Source organism: Procambarus clarkii, chromosome 38, assembly GCF_040958095.1.
Source record: "Procambarus clarkii isolate CNS0578487 chromosome 38, FALCON_Pclarkii_2.0, whole genome shotgun sequence".
Taxonomy (NCBI): Eukaryota; Metazoa; Arthropoda; class Malacostraca; order Decapoda; family Cambaridae; genus Procambarus; species Procambarus clarkii.
In genome coordinates, this window is record NC_091187.1 from 13,642,240 (window position 1) to 13,657,891 (window position 15,652).

General features: G+C 39.6%; 1 protein-coding gene across 3 annotated transcripts in view; it reads right to left on the bottom strand.

Annotated features, from left to right (window-relative positions):
* The window catches only part of LOC123771902 (ubiquitin carboxyl-terminal hydrolase 2), a 179,114-nt gene that overhangs the window by 17,019 nt on the left and 146,443 nt on the right, over window positions 1-15,652 (bottom strand). For all 3 annotated transcript variants that reach the window (XM_045764684.2, XM_045764683.2, XM_069337750.1), the window contains 5 exons: window positions 9,963-10,088; window positions 6,862-6,988; window positions 4,342-4,573; window positions 1,828-2,074; window positions 1,479-1,557 (listed from right to left, as the gene is read on the bottom strand). In XM_045764684.2, coding sequence (XP_045620640.1) covers window positions 1,479-1,557; window positions 1,828-2,074; window positions 4,342-4,573; window positions 6,862-6,988; window positions 9,963-10,088 — 811 coding nt within the window. The remainder of the gene's footprint in view (window positions 1-1,478; window positions 1,558-1,827; window positions 2,075-4,341; window positions 4,574-6,861; window positions 6,989-9,962; window positions 10,089-15,652) is intronic.

A 15,652-nucleotide genomic window follows, 5' to 3' on the forward strand; every position in this document is an offset into this window, starting at 1 on the left:
GACACCACGAGTCCTCACCAGTAATCCCAGGTTGTTGTTTTGGCCTATTCTGTTGGTGTAGTGTTCTTTCACCAATTCGTCTACTTTTACCTTTGTGTATAGGCTATAGGTGCGTAGGCTTCAGATGATTAAGTAAAAGTTGCATGACCATCTCCTCCAGAAGCTTTTGCCTATAATATATGCACATTCACAACATGTCATTTCAGACTTCATGGTTCAGGTTTTTCTCAGATTCAAGTGCATTACGCACCTTTTCCTCTGGCTGTTGGTTGTTTTTTTGTTACAGTGAAAATGGGGATCATGTTTTAATATACTTTTTTTGTTATCTTTGTGCCATGTTCCTCTGTTCTTGAACAATTTTCTTAGTTTATTTACAGGAAGTATAATCAGTTTCATCTCTTCCAGACCCCATGCATCTCAAGATATGGACCTGGATTTCACACACACGTCATCAGTGTGTGACCTACTGTACACTGGCCTAGTGTAAGAAAGCATTATTTTGAAGGTAAAATTTTGCTTCTAATATCTTTATCCAATCTCTCAAATTTAACAAAGACCTTATATAAACCAATTCTAAAATTGATTTTCTTGTGATTATATTTCATAAAAAAATATTTCAAGCATCATGTCTATGGGAATAGGCACTAAAGATACTGTTCAACAAGAAACTGGGTTTGATCCCCGGGCAGGACAAATAGTTGAGCACATTTCCTTTCACCTAATGCCTCTCTTCACCTACCAGTCAATAGGTACCCGGGAGTTAGTCAACTGTTATGGGGTTGCATCCTGGGGAAGATCAGTAGTATGACCTAGGGAAGACCTCAAATATAAGGATAAAGTATACCTACATACACAGGCATCAACAGGAATTATTTATTTTTTCCAAACTTCCATATGTTAACGAGGAGGTTGAAAAATAAATTGTCATCGTCTGGGTTTAGTTGGGGGTTATTTGGCAGCAGGAAGGAGTCAGAGTACCAAACTGCGTGGCTTTTCCTTCGTTTATTTTATAAAATATATATATACTGTACTTCTACATTGGCCACGTACTAGCCCGGAGTGAGTGAGTGAGCAACTGCACAGCTCTGATGCTGAACGAAGTCTGCCCTGGGGCGATGGAGAGAACGCACCAGGAAAATGCACTCTTAATGCCGTGCTGCAAACTATTGTTGTCAGGGAGGGAAGAAGATGAAAAAGATGCACAAATGCAGTTCTGCTGAACTGTTGTTGACACTCCTACTGTGTGACCAGAGGCGTCCAACATATAGCAAGTTCACCATTATGATTGTACATGTGATTTTAAGTTTAAAGTCAATACTGCACAATGAAACACTTAAAATACATTACTGTAGAGCATAGAAACTGAGTAAAATGCAGACTAAGCTACTGTATTCCTACAGGAAATGCCAAATACAGTATAGAGGAATTAAATATCAATAACCCACACCACTAGTCAGCTCAGATTCACAAAAGGATACGGAGAACAAAAACTTTTGGAAACTTCTGTATGCTGAAGGTTTTTGTCATTTTTCTTCTCTCTTTGCACTTGGAACATGTCTGCAACACAAAAGCAGTTTTAAGTAAATATAAAATAAATTTATGCTAAAATGATATTTTAGATCTTAATATAAAGATTAATATGAAAAGATCTTGAATCTTAATATGAAAATATTTTATGAACATTTTATACCCAAATTATACATAATCAACACAACTATTGCAGTAATACTAAAAACCACTATCAATTATTTAAATATCCAATAATAAATATCATTTAATACAAAGATACTGTACTGTATTATAAACTCAGACGTGTATAATACTCACAGGTCTTTCATCTCCATCTAGTACTTCTTCCTTGGTGAAGAGGTCAAGGCACTGCGCTAGTCGAACTTGACCAGATTTGCTGGGAATTGGTAGACTGAGATCCCAAAACGGATCAAAAGTTACAGAACAGTGACCACATACAGAACATTGTAGACATGACTTCAACTGACCAACAAACATATCTACAATCTTGCTGTCGTCATATCGAAGATACCGTTTCCAAGATTCCATCGCTTTCTGGTTGTCACTGAAAGGAAACAAAAAAGGAGAAAATGTAAGTACTTGTACTGTACTGTATAGTATAAAAATATTTTTTTTACACAGATGAGTGCAGGAACAGGCCGACTCCCGTTAGCTGGCCGTGAGTTTTCCCTTCCCATAGCTCATGGTAAGCCTTACCCTACTAGTTTTACACACAGGTGGGTACAGGAGCAGACGACTGCCGACTCCTGTTAGCAGGCTGAGAGCTTTTCCTTCCCATAGCTCATGGTAAGCCTTGCCCAACTAGTTTTCCCTGGAACTTGACCTGCCAATTTGGTTAGCAACCAGGTACCCAATTACTGTTGGGTGAACAGGGGTGAACAGTTGTTAAGGATTGGTGCACATTCAATCATCCTTGACCTAGGCTCAAACCCAGTCAGTAATTGTATATTACAGTATAGAAAACTACATTACTGTACATACATCACTTTGGCCAGAGTGTTATTTTAACTGAACTTAGTTTTAAATTTATTGTATAAACTTTAACACCATTTGTATTAAACTTTACTTAACACCATTTGTATATACTATTTGGTATGAATCCAGTGTTAGACAATCTATATAACTGCAGTATCTGTCATTAGTGAAGTGTCTAATGACGGTAATCTGTCATTAGGCAATTCATTACATGTCACTGCCTATCATTGCCTGTCATCAAAGACAGGCAAGATATACAATAACCAGAGCCAGGACTTGACAAGTATTGGCAGTTTTGTTTACAATTATTAATGTAAACAAAACCACCATGATTAAGGAAAAATGTACATTGTTTGCAGCTGGTTGCACAAGTGTTAAATTAATCTTTGCCCTGATATGGCAACCTGCAAGGTCTTCTCAAAGCTCTTAAGTAACAATATCTCTGATCATAATAATGCCAACACTTGAAAACTAAAAAAAAAAACATAATTATGACAGGTAAATGGTTCTTAAAATTTGTGCTATGACAATTTTTCCATGACCAAACTAATATTTCTAAATAAAACACCCTATTTTACTTATTTAGAACTAGTGGGTCCCACAAATAATTAATATAAATTACTGTTAGGATTGACAGGGATTTGTAGTATTATTTATTACTTGGGTTGGGCTTATATTATTACGTAGTTACTTTTTCCAATTACTATACCTTGCATTTTACTGTATATTGATACACAAGAGTTTATACCAGTGAGTGGGGCTTTGTGTTAGAACATCCGAATGTTGGATGTTCTGAGTGGCTTAGATATGATGTCTTGATTCTTGGTGCATGTTCTAAACGGGCATAGACATGTTTTCATTCTGCCTAAACCTAACAATTACTTATAAAGTCACTTGGTAAACAAAATATTACTATACTCCATTCATTATGACCTTGGCAAGATATGACTATACAGTACCAACATTTCCACTACTGTAATGCCTCATTGTGCCAGTTCACCCTAGTGTGTATATGCAAGTCAACAACCACAATATTTACTACAAGGATCTCTTAGAACTGTTGGCTTTGTCATGTATATACTTAAAATTGGCATTCTGGATGGGATAAATTATTGGGAATATTTCCTATCACCTAATGCTTCTTGTTGATATTGCAGTCAATAGGTACCCAGGAGTTGGGCAACTGTTGTGGGGTTGCATCCTGGGGCCGGTCAGTAGTTCGACCTTGTGGGGTTCTTGATATAAGCCAAAAGTACATACACACATACATACAGCTGCTTCCTCTCCCTAGCAGAACTAATTACCATAACTAAAGTACATTATGCTTTACACAATTTATATGGCCTATTGTATGGTTTCCCGTTGTTGGGGATATGATCCCCGCACACACGTAGGGTCCACGGTTCAAAATTCCTACAGCCCAGGTGAATGGAATGAAGAGGCCTGCTAGGCTTATCACAATAAGACTGACCTCCACAGGATGTAACTTACAAGTTTCTCAACTACCAAGCACATATCCATTGCTAGATTAACAGAAGCATCAGGAAACGTGTCCAAACACGTGTTTGGAAACGTGTCCAAACATCTCGTCTTGTGTTTTAAGGGAAGAATTTTTTAATTTATAAACATGAATCATTTACATAAAATAACATACTTCAGTGTTTAACTTGAATAACCCCCACATGATATTAAATTAGTGACAACATATCAGTCCATTCAGGATCCTTATCCCTTGTACACAAATGATGACTTATTTAAGAGTGGATTGGGTTATTCATTTCAACTACATTGTGATATTCTCTGCACTGTTTCTTATAAATACTGTATGTGACTTACTCCAAGTCTTCATCAATATCTTCTGTTATAGGCTTTGGCTTGGCAGTGACACGATTAACATCTTCATGCAAACCTTCCAGCAACTTGCGAAGGAACTCCTGAGCATCGTGCTGCTGGTAACCTGAGAATACTGGTGCAAACCTCTGGATTTGCGATTTAAATGGTCCCGTGTTGAGGGCTCTACTGTTATCTCCCCCCTCATTCCACATGTCTGACAGTAAGTTGGCGAAGGCTGCAAAGAAAGCAAAACTTGAAAAAAAAAGTTATGTACACAGTGTACATATACAATAGCTGCATATACATACTGTCTATTTATACACCCACAGACTGGGATCAGCCTGGCCCACAGTCCAGAAAGCACCAGGGTAACAACCTGATGTCCAGGTTCATAACTTCAAGTACAGAAGCATCTCAACACACACCGAGGCTACTAGCAAACCTTGGAACCTGCCGGCGCTAGTGAAGCACACCAACTCGTCCTAATAAAAATTATAGTACTGTACTTGTAGCAACTACTGCTTGTGCATCCAAAAATTGACCATTATACCCAAAAGTTCACATTCTGTACTACGTATTTGAATGCAACATACGAAATGGCAAAAGAAGTGGATTTGTAACAAAGCCTAACCTGTCCTAGATCAAAATAAGCTTACTGAAGGCATAATATCTCCCACCCTAGACTTAATTTAGTACACATATGTGCTATGATAGGCCTAGGAACATTTAGGTTTGGTATTTGCCTTTCCTTGTGCCTTCTACACAATTAATAGTATAAAACAACTTTTTTGGTGCAACAGTTGTTCTGTATGTTCAACCAACAGTTACTGTATTATCACTTGTGGACAATAGGTTGAGCGCGAACACTAATGGTGTGAAAATGCCGCCAAGAAAACACGTGCAGCCCGTAGGAAGTGGCACCCAAAGGAGATAAATGAGAGAAACGTCCCCACACCCAAAGTGTAGATGGTGCGGTAAAAAGCCAACCAGTCGAATTGCTGTCGGTAGTCACCAGCGGCTGCTAGCATAAGGAACATCTCTGACTAAGATCATGTACAAGAGAAAAAAGGGGTGAAACAAACCCTAATGGATGCGAGACAATAGATGTCAACAAATAACTGCATACAACAATAATAATAATAATAATAATAATAAATAATAAAATAAATAATAATTAATAAATAAATAAAATGCAACAGCAGACCCACTGGAGCAGGCTAACTCCAGCTACACTGAACAATTGTGATTTTAAAAACATCTGACAAGGGAAATGAATGAAAAAGAAAGAAGGGAAGAAAAAGCTTGTTCAAGCTGCAGCAGACACCAATGATACATTTGACAATTTTAACATGCTGTGTAACCAGTAACAGCGCAGTATTTACTAAAAATTAACACTTAAAATTATTTCATAGTTAGGCCTAGGATAGGTTACATTTTGGTCCTATTGGCAATTATTATTACAGGTATTTGCAGTACATGTTTAAGCATTTATAGATGTGTGGTTTGAACAAAGGAAGAAAGGAAAGCACTGTTCAAGACAAATTTGATTGTAATCTGGAGTCACATATGTTATTTTTTCACAAGTGGGGTTTGGTGGCTTTATTAAAGAGCATTTGGCCATTATTTATGCGGGCAGGATGCTGATCAAAATACAGCAAGAAGTGAGACCACAGAGACGTACTGCAGGGAGGGTTATCTCGAGATGATTTTGGGGCTCAATGTCTCAGCGGCTTTTTTATACCTGGGGGATGTGTAACAAAAAGGAGGCCCGGTTCTCGACCAGGCCGCCTTTTTCTTACACATCCCCAGGAAGCAGCCCGCAGCCACTGGCTAACTTCCAGGTAACTATTTACTGGTAGATAAATAGGGGCATCAGGGTGAAAATCTCTGCCCATTTGTTTCTGCCTCCACCGGGGATTGAACCCGCAACCTCAGGACTACAAATCCCGAGCGTTGTCCACTCGGCTGTTAGACCCCTCGGGAAACCGAGCCTCGAACATGGTACATGGAGCCACACCCGCATCACGAGGTTGACAGGGTGGGGGGAGCAAATAAACCGCCAGAGATTAAGCCCCCATACCTAGCCACAATGAGAAATACTAAGCCATAGAAATTGTGGGTAATGCTGCATTTATACCTGAAAGCAAAGAAGCAGGCCAAGGAGACAAGTCTTACTAACTACAAACACTATTAGGCGAGCACACTCATGTACAGTGTTAGTTGGGCATCATGTTCCATAAATTTGAACCCAACACACTACACCATTCTCCCAGTGTTTCCCGATGGGATACCTCGTCTTCACTTATGTATCAAAATGGTGGATACATTTAACACATACGCTGCATAAAATAAACAAAAATAAAATCCATTTTCATAATTTAGTCCAATGATTGCAAACATACTAGATATGATTTCCAATAACATACCCTATACAGTATTTCCAATATTATAAGTTTATATACAAATAATTGGAAAAATACAAATTACATAAACAATATTGCACACAATAAATTCTATACATACCGCGTATAAGGTCGCCTTTCATAGTGGATATAGTGGTATTTATGTCCGAGGAATAGCCATCTCGAACCAGATATTCTAAAAGGCATCTCGTATTGCTGAGACACTGCGTCACACTGTTCATAAAGCACTGAAATATCAATATCATTATTATTCAGTTGAACTCTTTATCAAGAAATACATTTCAATAGAACATTGGCACTTTTCACATTTGGAGTCAAACAATGTTGTATTTTGTACTTACAGAGATCACACTAACGTGATGCATCAAATGAACTGAAATTATGTACTATTATGTATATTATGAACTGAAACGCTGTACTGAAATTATGCACTCGTCAAACGTGAAAAATTATTTCTGTACAAGTAATTCTAACAGTGAGATATTATCTCCTTTGTGCAATGTTCGATCATTGTTGTGGTATGACAATTGTCATTATCAATGCAACAACCCATAATATAGTTCATTACTCTCGTCTAAAGCTGTAAACTAATACCCTGTAGCATCGTCTTGCTCCTTTAAATGGTTGTGCAATATCACTTGCAGTGGATCAATATACTGTGCAATATTTTGTAATGCAATATTACCTCCAATGGTTGTCACTTATGTGAATGGCTTTGTATTAAGCTACTTATTCAATCTCAATAAATTTACATATACATATAGCAAATCAAGAGTAGCTTCCAAAGATCATTAATTTCTCAACCACCAAGGAAAAGCCAAATAATTTGCTAACCACACAACTACAATTATAGAAATACTTTATCCACATCACTTTATACAATTACTTTAACCATAGCTACAATTTCAGAAATACTATCCACAGGTGCAACATTTCTTTATCTGGTGCAAGAGGCAAATAAAATTAATAGCCTAAATTACACACATTTCAATATTAAAACAGGGCAATTACTGTTTTACAGTACACACCAAAAATAACTGATGCCTGCAAGCCATTTCTGGACCTCAAATTATTAAATACCAACATTGAAGCTCATGATGCATTTACCTTCTTAATGGATGTCTAGCCCTCTTCAGACTAACCTACATTTTGAAGTGCTTTCCTTTCAATAAGGGCCACGAGCTAAGTGGGTATGACAGCCTATCGAGTTCCATGTTATAAGATCTCTCAACCTCCTCTCAATGACTTATGGTGGAAGCAAGCAACTCTTCCTGTCAGACTGTGTTCTCTCTATCCACACAGCTTTTAGACTGCCTTTTAGACAGAACGGGTCTGAATGGTCTAATAACTGGGCATTAGGTGATGTAATGTGCGAGATCATGCCCCAGTCCTTGCTCACAGAGTTTGCACCTGGAGTGCTCAGGATTGGGAGATCCATCACCTGTAGCCACTTGCCACAGGTAATGGTAACCCAACCTGGTCCTGGCAACCACTGTGTCACACAGTTGATTGACGGTTGAAAGGTGGGACCAAAGAGCCAGAGCTCAACCCCAGCAAGCACAATTAGGTCAGTACAATTAGTCGAGTACAGTCTGATAGATGTTTTATACTGCCCATAAACATAGGTTTCAGATCTAAACAAATGATAGCTTTTTTATACTAGTAATTTCAGGTCATTGGGAGTTGGTAATTTCTCTATCAGACCTGAGTGTTTGGAACAGTCTTGACAGCAGAGATGGGGACACTTGAGTTTAAATTCAATTTCATCTTTGTTACATGCTAATTTGGTTCCATTGTCTGTCATTATGATGGGTTATATTTGTGTGTGATGGTATTCATAAAGAGAAATTTAAAACCCTTTACTCTGTGCATGCGATTAGGTAATTTATAATTGCTAGTATGAGGTTCTTGCAGTCGATCTTCCAGGAGAAGTTTTCAATTGCTTGAAGAGCAGGCTTTGAATCCCAAAATATTATTCCTCCTATATTTTTTAATGTACTAGTAGCTAGTTTTAGTGCCGCTAGTTCTGTTTGTGTGAAGTCAGCCAATTGTTTAACCTGACACTGAGTGTGCAAATATTATTTCTATAAAACCTACATGCTGATGCAGTCAGTCCAGTAGATTGGACTGAGCCGTCGGTGTAGACACAGTGCTCATGAGATCTAAATTTTCGACGAAGGCGGCAATTGTTGAGTGTGACAGCTTTGAGAAGATCAAGATTCTCATTACCTTTCTTGGTGACAGGTGTGTATGAATGATACTTGAATGGTGGGGTACAGATAAAGAGGAATATCGGAGACAGGTAGATTGCACTTAAAAGGAATGTTGAGTTTGATTAGATTGCAGGCATTTTTACTCTGCTATTTATAATAAAAGGAGTTGGTATGTTGGCACCAGTCAATAGAGTGTTAACAGCACTGTATAATTTGTCTCTGAGCAATGCAGGAGATGTAGGGTCTCACGACTAAGGCAAAAAGTCATGTTGACTTGCATGATTCTCTCTAGTATGGATGGAAGCTTCAGTTCTTCCCTCATGTTGATGATTCTTGTGCTTCTTGGGGCACCAAGAATTATCCTCATGGCTTCATTCTGTACAACTTTCAAGTTTGTTCAACAAACTTGAAAGTAGTGAATTAGGTGCAAAGCGTGATAATCAACTAGAGATCTAACATATATTATATAATAATCGAGCATATTTAATATTGATACCAATATTTTTACCAGTAAGTGTTTTCAGTGGTTAAAGTCTTTCTTTTAACCTACGATGTAAATCGTTTACAATGTCACTGTTGATACCAACTCCAACGTGTGCGCGCTTCCCACACGTTTCAATGTTCTGGTTGTTGACCGGTGCACAGTGCAGCGGTTAACAACCAGGTACCCATTTACTGCTGGGTGTACAAAGGTTACAGTTAAGGATTGGCACCCAGTCAATCCTCATCGGCCAGGTTAGGAACCCAGGCCAAATTGCTTGGGAAGAGTGGGGGGGGGGGCGAATGCCTTACCACTGCGCTACGCAAACTGACTTTCTCATCATACATCACAGTACTGACAATTTAGTTGTGTGTTTGTTATAGATTCAGCTACTTGGAACAAGATCCAAGTAGCACGGGCTATGATGAGCACGTAGTGGACTTACCTGGCACAGGAGCGGTGCTGTGGGGAGCAATTTAGTACATGATTTGGTTTCTAAATACTCACTGTGTTGCCGATGTTTCTTAATCCCAGCAGTCCATTGTTTTCACTTAATACACCACCACTACTACCACTACTCGAGGACGAACAGGTGCTGATACCAGACTGGTGGCGACGCGGCGGGGAACCTTCCTGTAAAGCAAGGAAAAATGGCGATTCAGTATAAGCTTAATTACGTGAAAAAGTGCATATTACATCATTGCTGGTAATCATGCCTTAATGGTTGTCATGCGTGATCATTTAAGCTGTTAATAGTGAGAAGAAACTCTGCCCATTTCTTTCAGCCTCCACTGGGGATCTGACCCGGAACCTTAAGGCTACGAATCCCGAGCGCTGTCCACTCAGCTGTCAGGCCCTCCTAACATGGTGCCATGTTACAGCGCTCAAATAACCGGTTAGAAAAGGTCAGGTTAGGAAAGACCTGGTTTAGAACCAATGTTGATTTATGAAGCACATTACCTGGTAAGAGGTGTAGGATCACTGGACTGTTTCAAGAATGTTAATACATGAATGAGTTTGGGTGAATGTAAATAGGAACTGCCTTGTGAGGGCCACAATAGGCCTTCTGCAGTTTCATGTATTCTTATGTTCTGATGTTTTTAGAATCAACCTGTTCTCCTGAGCATTTTAGCGTATAATTTCCCTAAGGCTACAGACTCATGAACTAAACAAGGCAGAGGCTCTCTAAATTGACGTGAGGTCCCGTTTTCTGTTCGTGGGTTCATCAGCTAATTGTGTATGTAGCGAGTATAAGATTAACTCGATACAGGACAATAGTTTAGTTACGTGAACGCTCGGGAGAACCGAATATTCATTTCAACCTGTCGTCTCGAATATTTCCTATTTAATCTTCAAAATCCCCAACGGACAAAATATAATTGACTACAAATCATAGCGGCTTATAAACATTCACGTTTTCTATGCTAACGTCGCTCTGTTAAGATATGCTGGTTTAGTACACTATTTTCTGGCCGTTGTGGCAACTGAGGAGGACGGAATGATAAATATATAGGCTGTCACAGGAGTACTGTTTATCACAATTTTGGAGATGGCACTACCATTTGCACGCAGTTTTACGTATAGTTATTACGATTTAAAAGTTATATTTAAACTGGTACTTCAACTGAAAAAAAATCGTTTATTTATGGGTTGTTAGTATAATAAGAACCTTGAAACACATCAAGTTAATGAAACGGCAGAAAACCTATATTAGCCCAGGCTAAGGCTCTAGTTCTCCGACATTCCCATTATTGTAGGACTTTGTCCAATCTCTAAACTCTCAGATGTGTTTGCTGCCAAGTTATTGATAGCCCGACGTGTTTGCTGCCAAGTTACTGATAGCCCGACGTGTTTGCTGCCAAGTTACTGATAGCCCGACGTGTTTGCTGCCAAGTTACTGATAGCCCGACGTGTTTGCTGCCAAGTTACTGATAGCCCGACGTGTTTGCTGCCAAGTTACTGATAGCCCGACGTGTTTGCTGCCAAGTTACTGATAGCCCGACGTGTTCGCTGCCAAGTTACTGATAGCCCGACGTGTTTGCTGCCAAGTTACTGATAGCCCGACGTGTTTGCTGCCAAGTTACTGATAGCCCGACGTGTTTGCTGCCAAGTTACTGATAGCCCGACGTGTTTGCTGCCAAGTTACTGATAGCCCGACGTGTTTGCTGCCAAGTTACTGATAGCCCGACGTGTTTGCTGCCAAGTTACTGATAGCCCGACGTGTTTGCTGCCAAGTTACTGATAGCCCGACGTGTTTGCTGCCAAGTTACTGATAGCCCGACGTGTTTGCTGCCAAGTTACTGATAGCCCGACGTGTTTGCTGCCAAGTTACTGATAGGTTTCAACTGTGTGGGAAAAAAGCTTATTTATGAACACGTACAATTTACCATTAGTTTCCATATATATAAACTTATCGATTTGAAAACCTTTATTTCCAGTTACGTTGTAAATTCACCTTAATAGAACTCAATTTATACCTCAAGTCCAGGCTTTCTTTTTGGCCACCAAAGGGCACCAATTATGGGTGTGTGGGAACAGGGGCCTCGGGAATCAGCAATTGTCAGCACTCTCCTTGCCCAGCATTTAATTGTGGGATCTCTGGCACCGATACGTTCTCAGAAATGCAGAGACTGTATAGAATAAAATATTTCATCGAACTGAATACTGGACACTGAGTTGTGCAAAGGAACCTGTGACGAAGATTCGTAAATGAACAGGACGGTGAAACTGTCAGTACATAAATAACAAATCATAATATATTAGCCTATACGCAGCAGCTCTTATTTATAAAGATTGCAACGATAAAATAAAAATATATATATAAATTATTTTTTTTTTTTTTTTTTTTTTTTTTTTTTAAACAGAGTACCACCTCTGGCTGGAAGAAGGGGGACCCATAGCCTCGGAGGAAACCACACATAACGCATTGGAGGGAATGTGGGTCCCCTCCAATACAGTTTCTGTGTGCTTTTCTCCTACCACCCCCTTCCCTTTTTTTTTTTTCCTTTATTGTGTATTTAAAGGTTACAAAACATACAAGACAAATGCCTAAAGGTTATGGATCTCTTGAAGCTCCTCCGCTTCTGGACAGGAACCGAGGACGCAGCAAGCATTTCCCCTCTGGATCGCCACACTATATATTATACGCTTCGCGTCTTTGTGGGGGGCTTCGCGACTGAGTGGACAGTGCTTGGGGGGGGGGGGTCATAGTCCTAAGGGCCCGGGTTCGATTTCTGGCCAAGGCGGAAACAAATAGGTAGTTTCTTTTACCCTAATGCACCTGTTCACCTAGCAGTAAATATGCACCCGGGAGTTAGACAGCTGCTACGGGCTGCTTCCCGGGGATGTGTGCGCGCGCGTATGTATGTTAGAAATTTATGTATTAGATGTAAGGAGATTAGAGATTGGGAGAAAGGTGGGGTCCAAGAGCTAATATCTTGATTCTGCAGACAAATAGTAAACACACACACCCACTTCCTGGAATAAAATAAATATGGCAAGAAAAGTGAAATTGCTATTCAGTTTTCACTTGAATTAGACAATTGTATATTGTTATAGAAAACACACACAAAGCTCTGAGAATCTGTATGTAATTGAAAGTGTGCAATCTTTTGTGATCGCCGTAGCCTCGCCGCCAAACTTATATCTACATTAAAAATAATGGAAATGACTAAAAATACACAGCTTTATGTTATTTCAATATCCCACAACATATAATACCTTAGTGGGCTCACAAGGCACTCTAAAGGAACACTCAAGAGTGAACACGCCTTTAAATTTGAATTCCACCCGCAAACTGTAAAGCCAACTATAAAGGATAGAATTCTTGATCTTTCACTCTTAAGAAACCAAGTATGGGCACGACAGATGACTGGAAACCTATATTGCACTTTTCAAAACTAATGCCAATTTAAAACCTAATTAAGACAACAGTTTGCTTAAGGTTAAAGTACGTTTACCGAGACAATAAAATACATCTCAAAGGGATAGGGTTTTTCTACCCCTATCTCTAAGGGATAGCGAGAGAGAGGCTATTTCTACCCTCAATTTGTTGGAACAAAGTGTACCGAAATCTTTAACAATATAAGCTGGGAGAACTCAGAGTTGCAAGAATCCAAATGTGCCCCTTTAGTAAATTGCAGCAATAATGCTTTTATTGAAGTTGGCACACCTCTGGAGCGTGTCTTCAGCCCTGCACCTTGCGTGTTAATGCAGAGGCTGTACCAGTAACACGAAATACCTGCTCCAGCTGACGAGGGGCCAGATTCACGAAAGTACTTACGCAAACACTTACGAACCTGTACATCTTTTCTTAGTCTTTAGCGGCTTTGTTTACAATTATTAAATCGTCAATGAGCTCCGAAGCACCAGGAGGCTGTTTATAACAATAACAACAGTTGATTGGGAAGTTTTCATGCTTCTAAACTGTTTAATAAATGTAACCAAAGCCGTCAAAGATTGAGGAAAGATGAACACGTTCGTAAGTACTTGCGCAACTGCTTAGTGAATCTGACTGGAGGCTGTCATTTGCTATACAGCTGGAACTTTTCTATACAGCTGGTATCTGTATTTATGTTGCCAGTCGTCTCCGTCTACAAGCTCTCCTTATTTTACCTGTTGCACTATGCTGTTTATCGTTTAATAGGGTCTATGTAAATACGATCTTCATAGTGTATATTTAATAGAGGAAACAAAATAGGGTCTCTATGGGACAGCTGCGTTCGTTCTCGACTCGCAAATCGCGAATCCCGGGTTCGAGTCCCGGCCGGGACAGAAATGGTTGGACACGTTTCCTATCACCCAATGCTGTAATGTTCACCTAGCAGTAAAAAAGGTACATTGGAGCCTGTTGTGGGGGTTGCATCCTGGAAAGGACCAGTAGTTCGACCTTGGGGAAGACCTTAATATAAGCCTAACATTTTAATAATAATAATAAAATATATATATATATATATATATATATATATATATATATATATATATATATATATATATATATATATTTTATATATCAATGGGAAGCTAGTTGTTTTTAATTCAGTTACTCGGACCCAAAAGTTCCAAGTAGCACGGGCTATGGTGAGCCCGTAGTGGACTTACCTGGCAGAGGAGCGGTGCCGTCTGCGGATACTAGGCTAGGCTAGAGTACCCCCACACTTCTTATAGACCTACTCAGTCACCTCAACCATGGCACTACGCTGACAGTGGCACTGCAGGATCTCTCAAATGTTCTGAACAACGGCCTCGTGTTAGGAGTCAACCCACTCAGTACTCTAGAAGGATCCCACTGTTTCGCAGCAACTGGTGACATGTGCTAAAGCCTAGCCTCTCCCTTAAGTGTGTCTCAATGTTCAGTAATTATTTGTAACTCGGCCTCCGCAAGGGCAATATTAATACCAGAGAAAAGAGGGACTCAAACACACAGTTCATAAAATGTTCCATTGGCCTGGGATCTAGGAGACGCGAACATTTTACTTTCATAAAATGTAATAAAATTAAAAGAAAAACTGAATACAAGTTAGGTTTAATAGCCTCTTCTCAAAATTCAAATTTAAATGGCAAGCCGGCAATGAGCTCGCTAGGCTGCTTTGGCCCTTTAAACTCAAATTCTTAAGTTATTCACAGGCACTTCTTGAGTCACAAAAGAAATGCAAGAGCAAAATTAACGAGACTTGCTTCCACTTGGCTAGATCTTTTAAATTACAGACCAAATACATTACTATCACTAGCTATCATTTAGTCATGTCAGGTCATGCAACAACAAAAAATCATCAGTCAGTAGACAAATAAATTTGTACAAATCCTGAAATGCTCCTTGGAACTATACAGCATCAATGAGAAATGTGGAGGGAAGAGTTACTTCACAAGATCCTTGGCGCCGATCTTAGGCCTTCCTTGCTCTGACATGTCGTTACAGCCTCTCAGGAAAATCCTAGCTCTCTGCCTACTCTTATCGCTTATCGCTTCTGGGTTTTTTCTAGCTAGTTTCATACACGTTTGGCTTCTAGTGAGATCCCCCTCTCCTTCCCCCCCCACTCAAGGGCCGAATTACTGACCCCGCCCAGGTTGCAACCCCACAACATGCTTGACTAAACTCCCGAGTACCTGTTCACTGCTAGGTGAACAGGTGCATTAGGCGATAGGAAATGTGCCCAACCATTTCTGTCCCGCCCGAGATTAGTATACAGGCTGCGTGT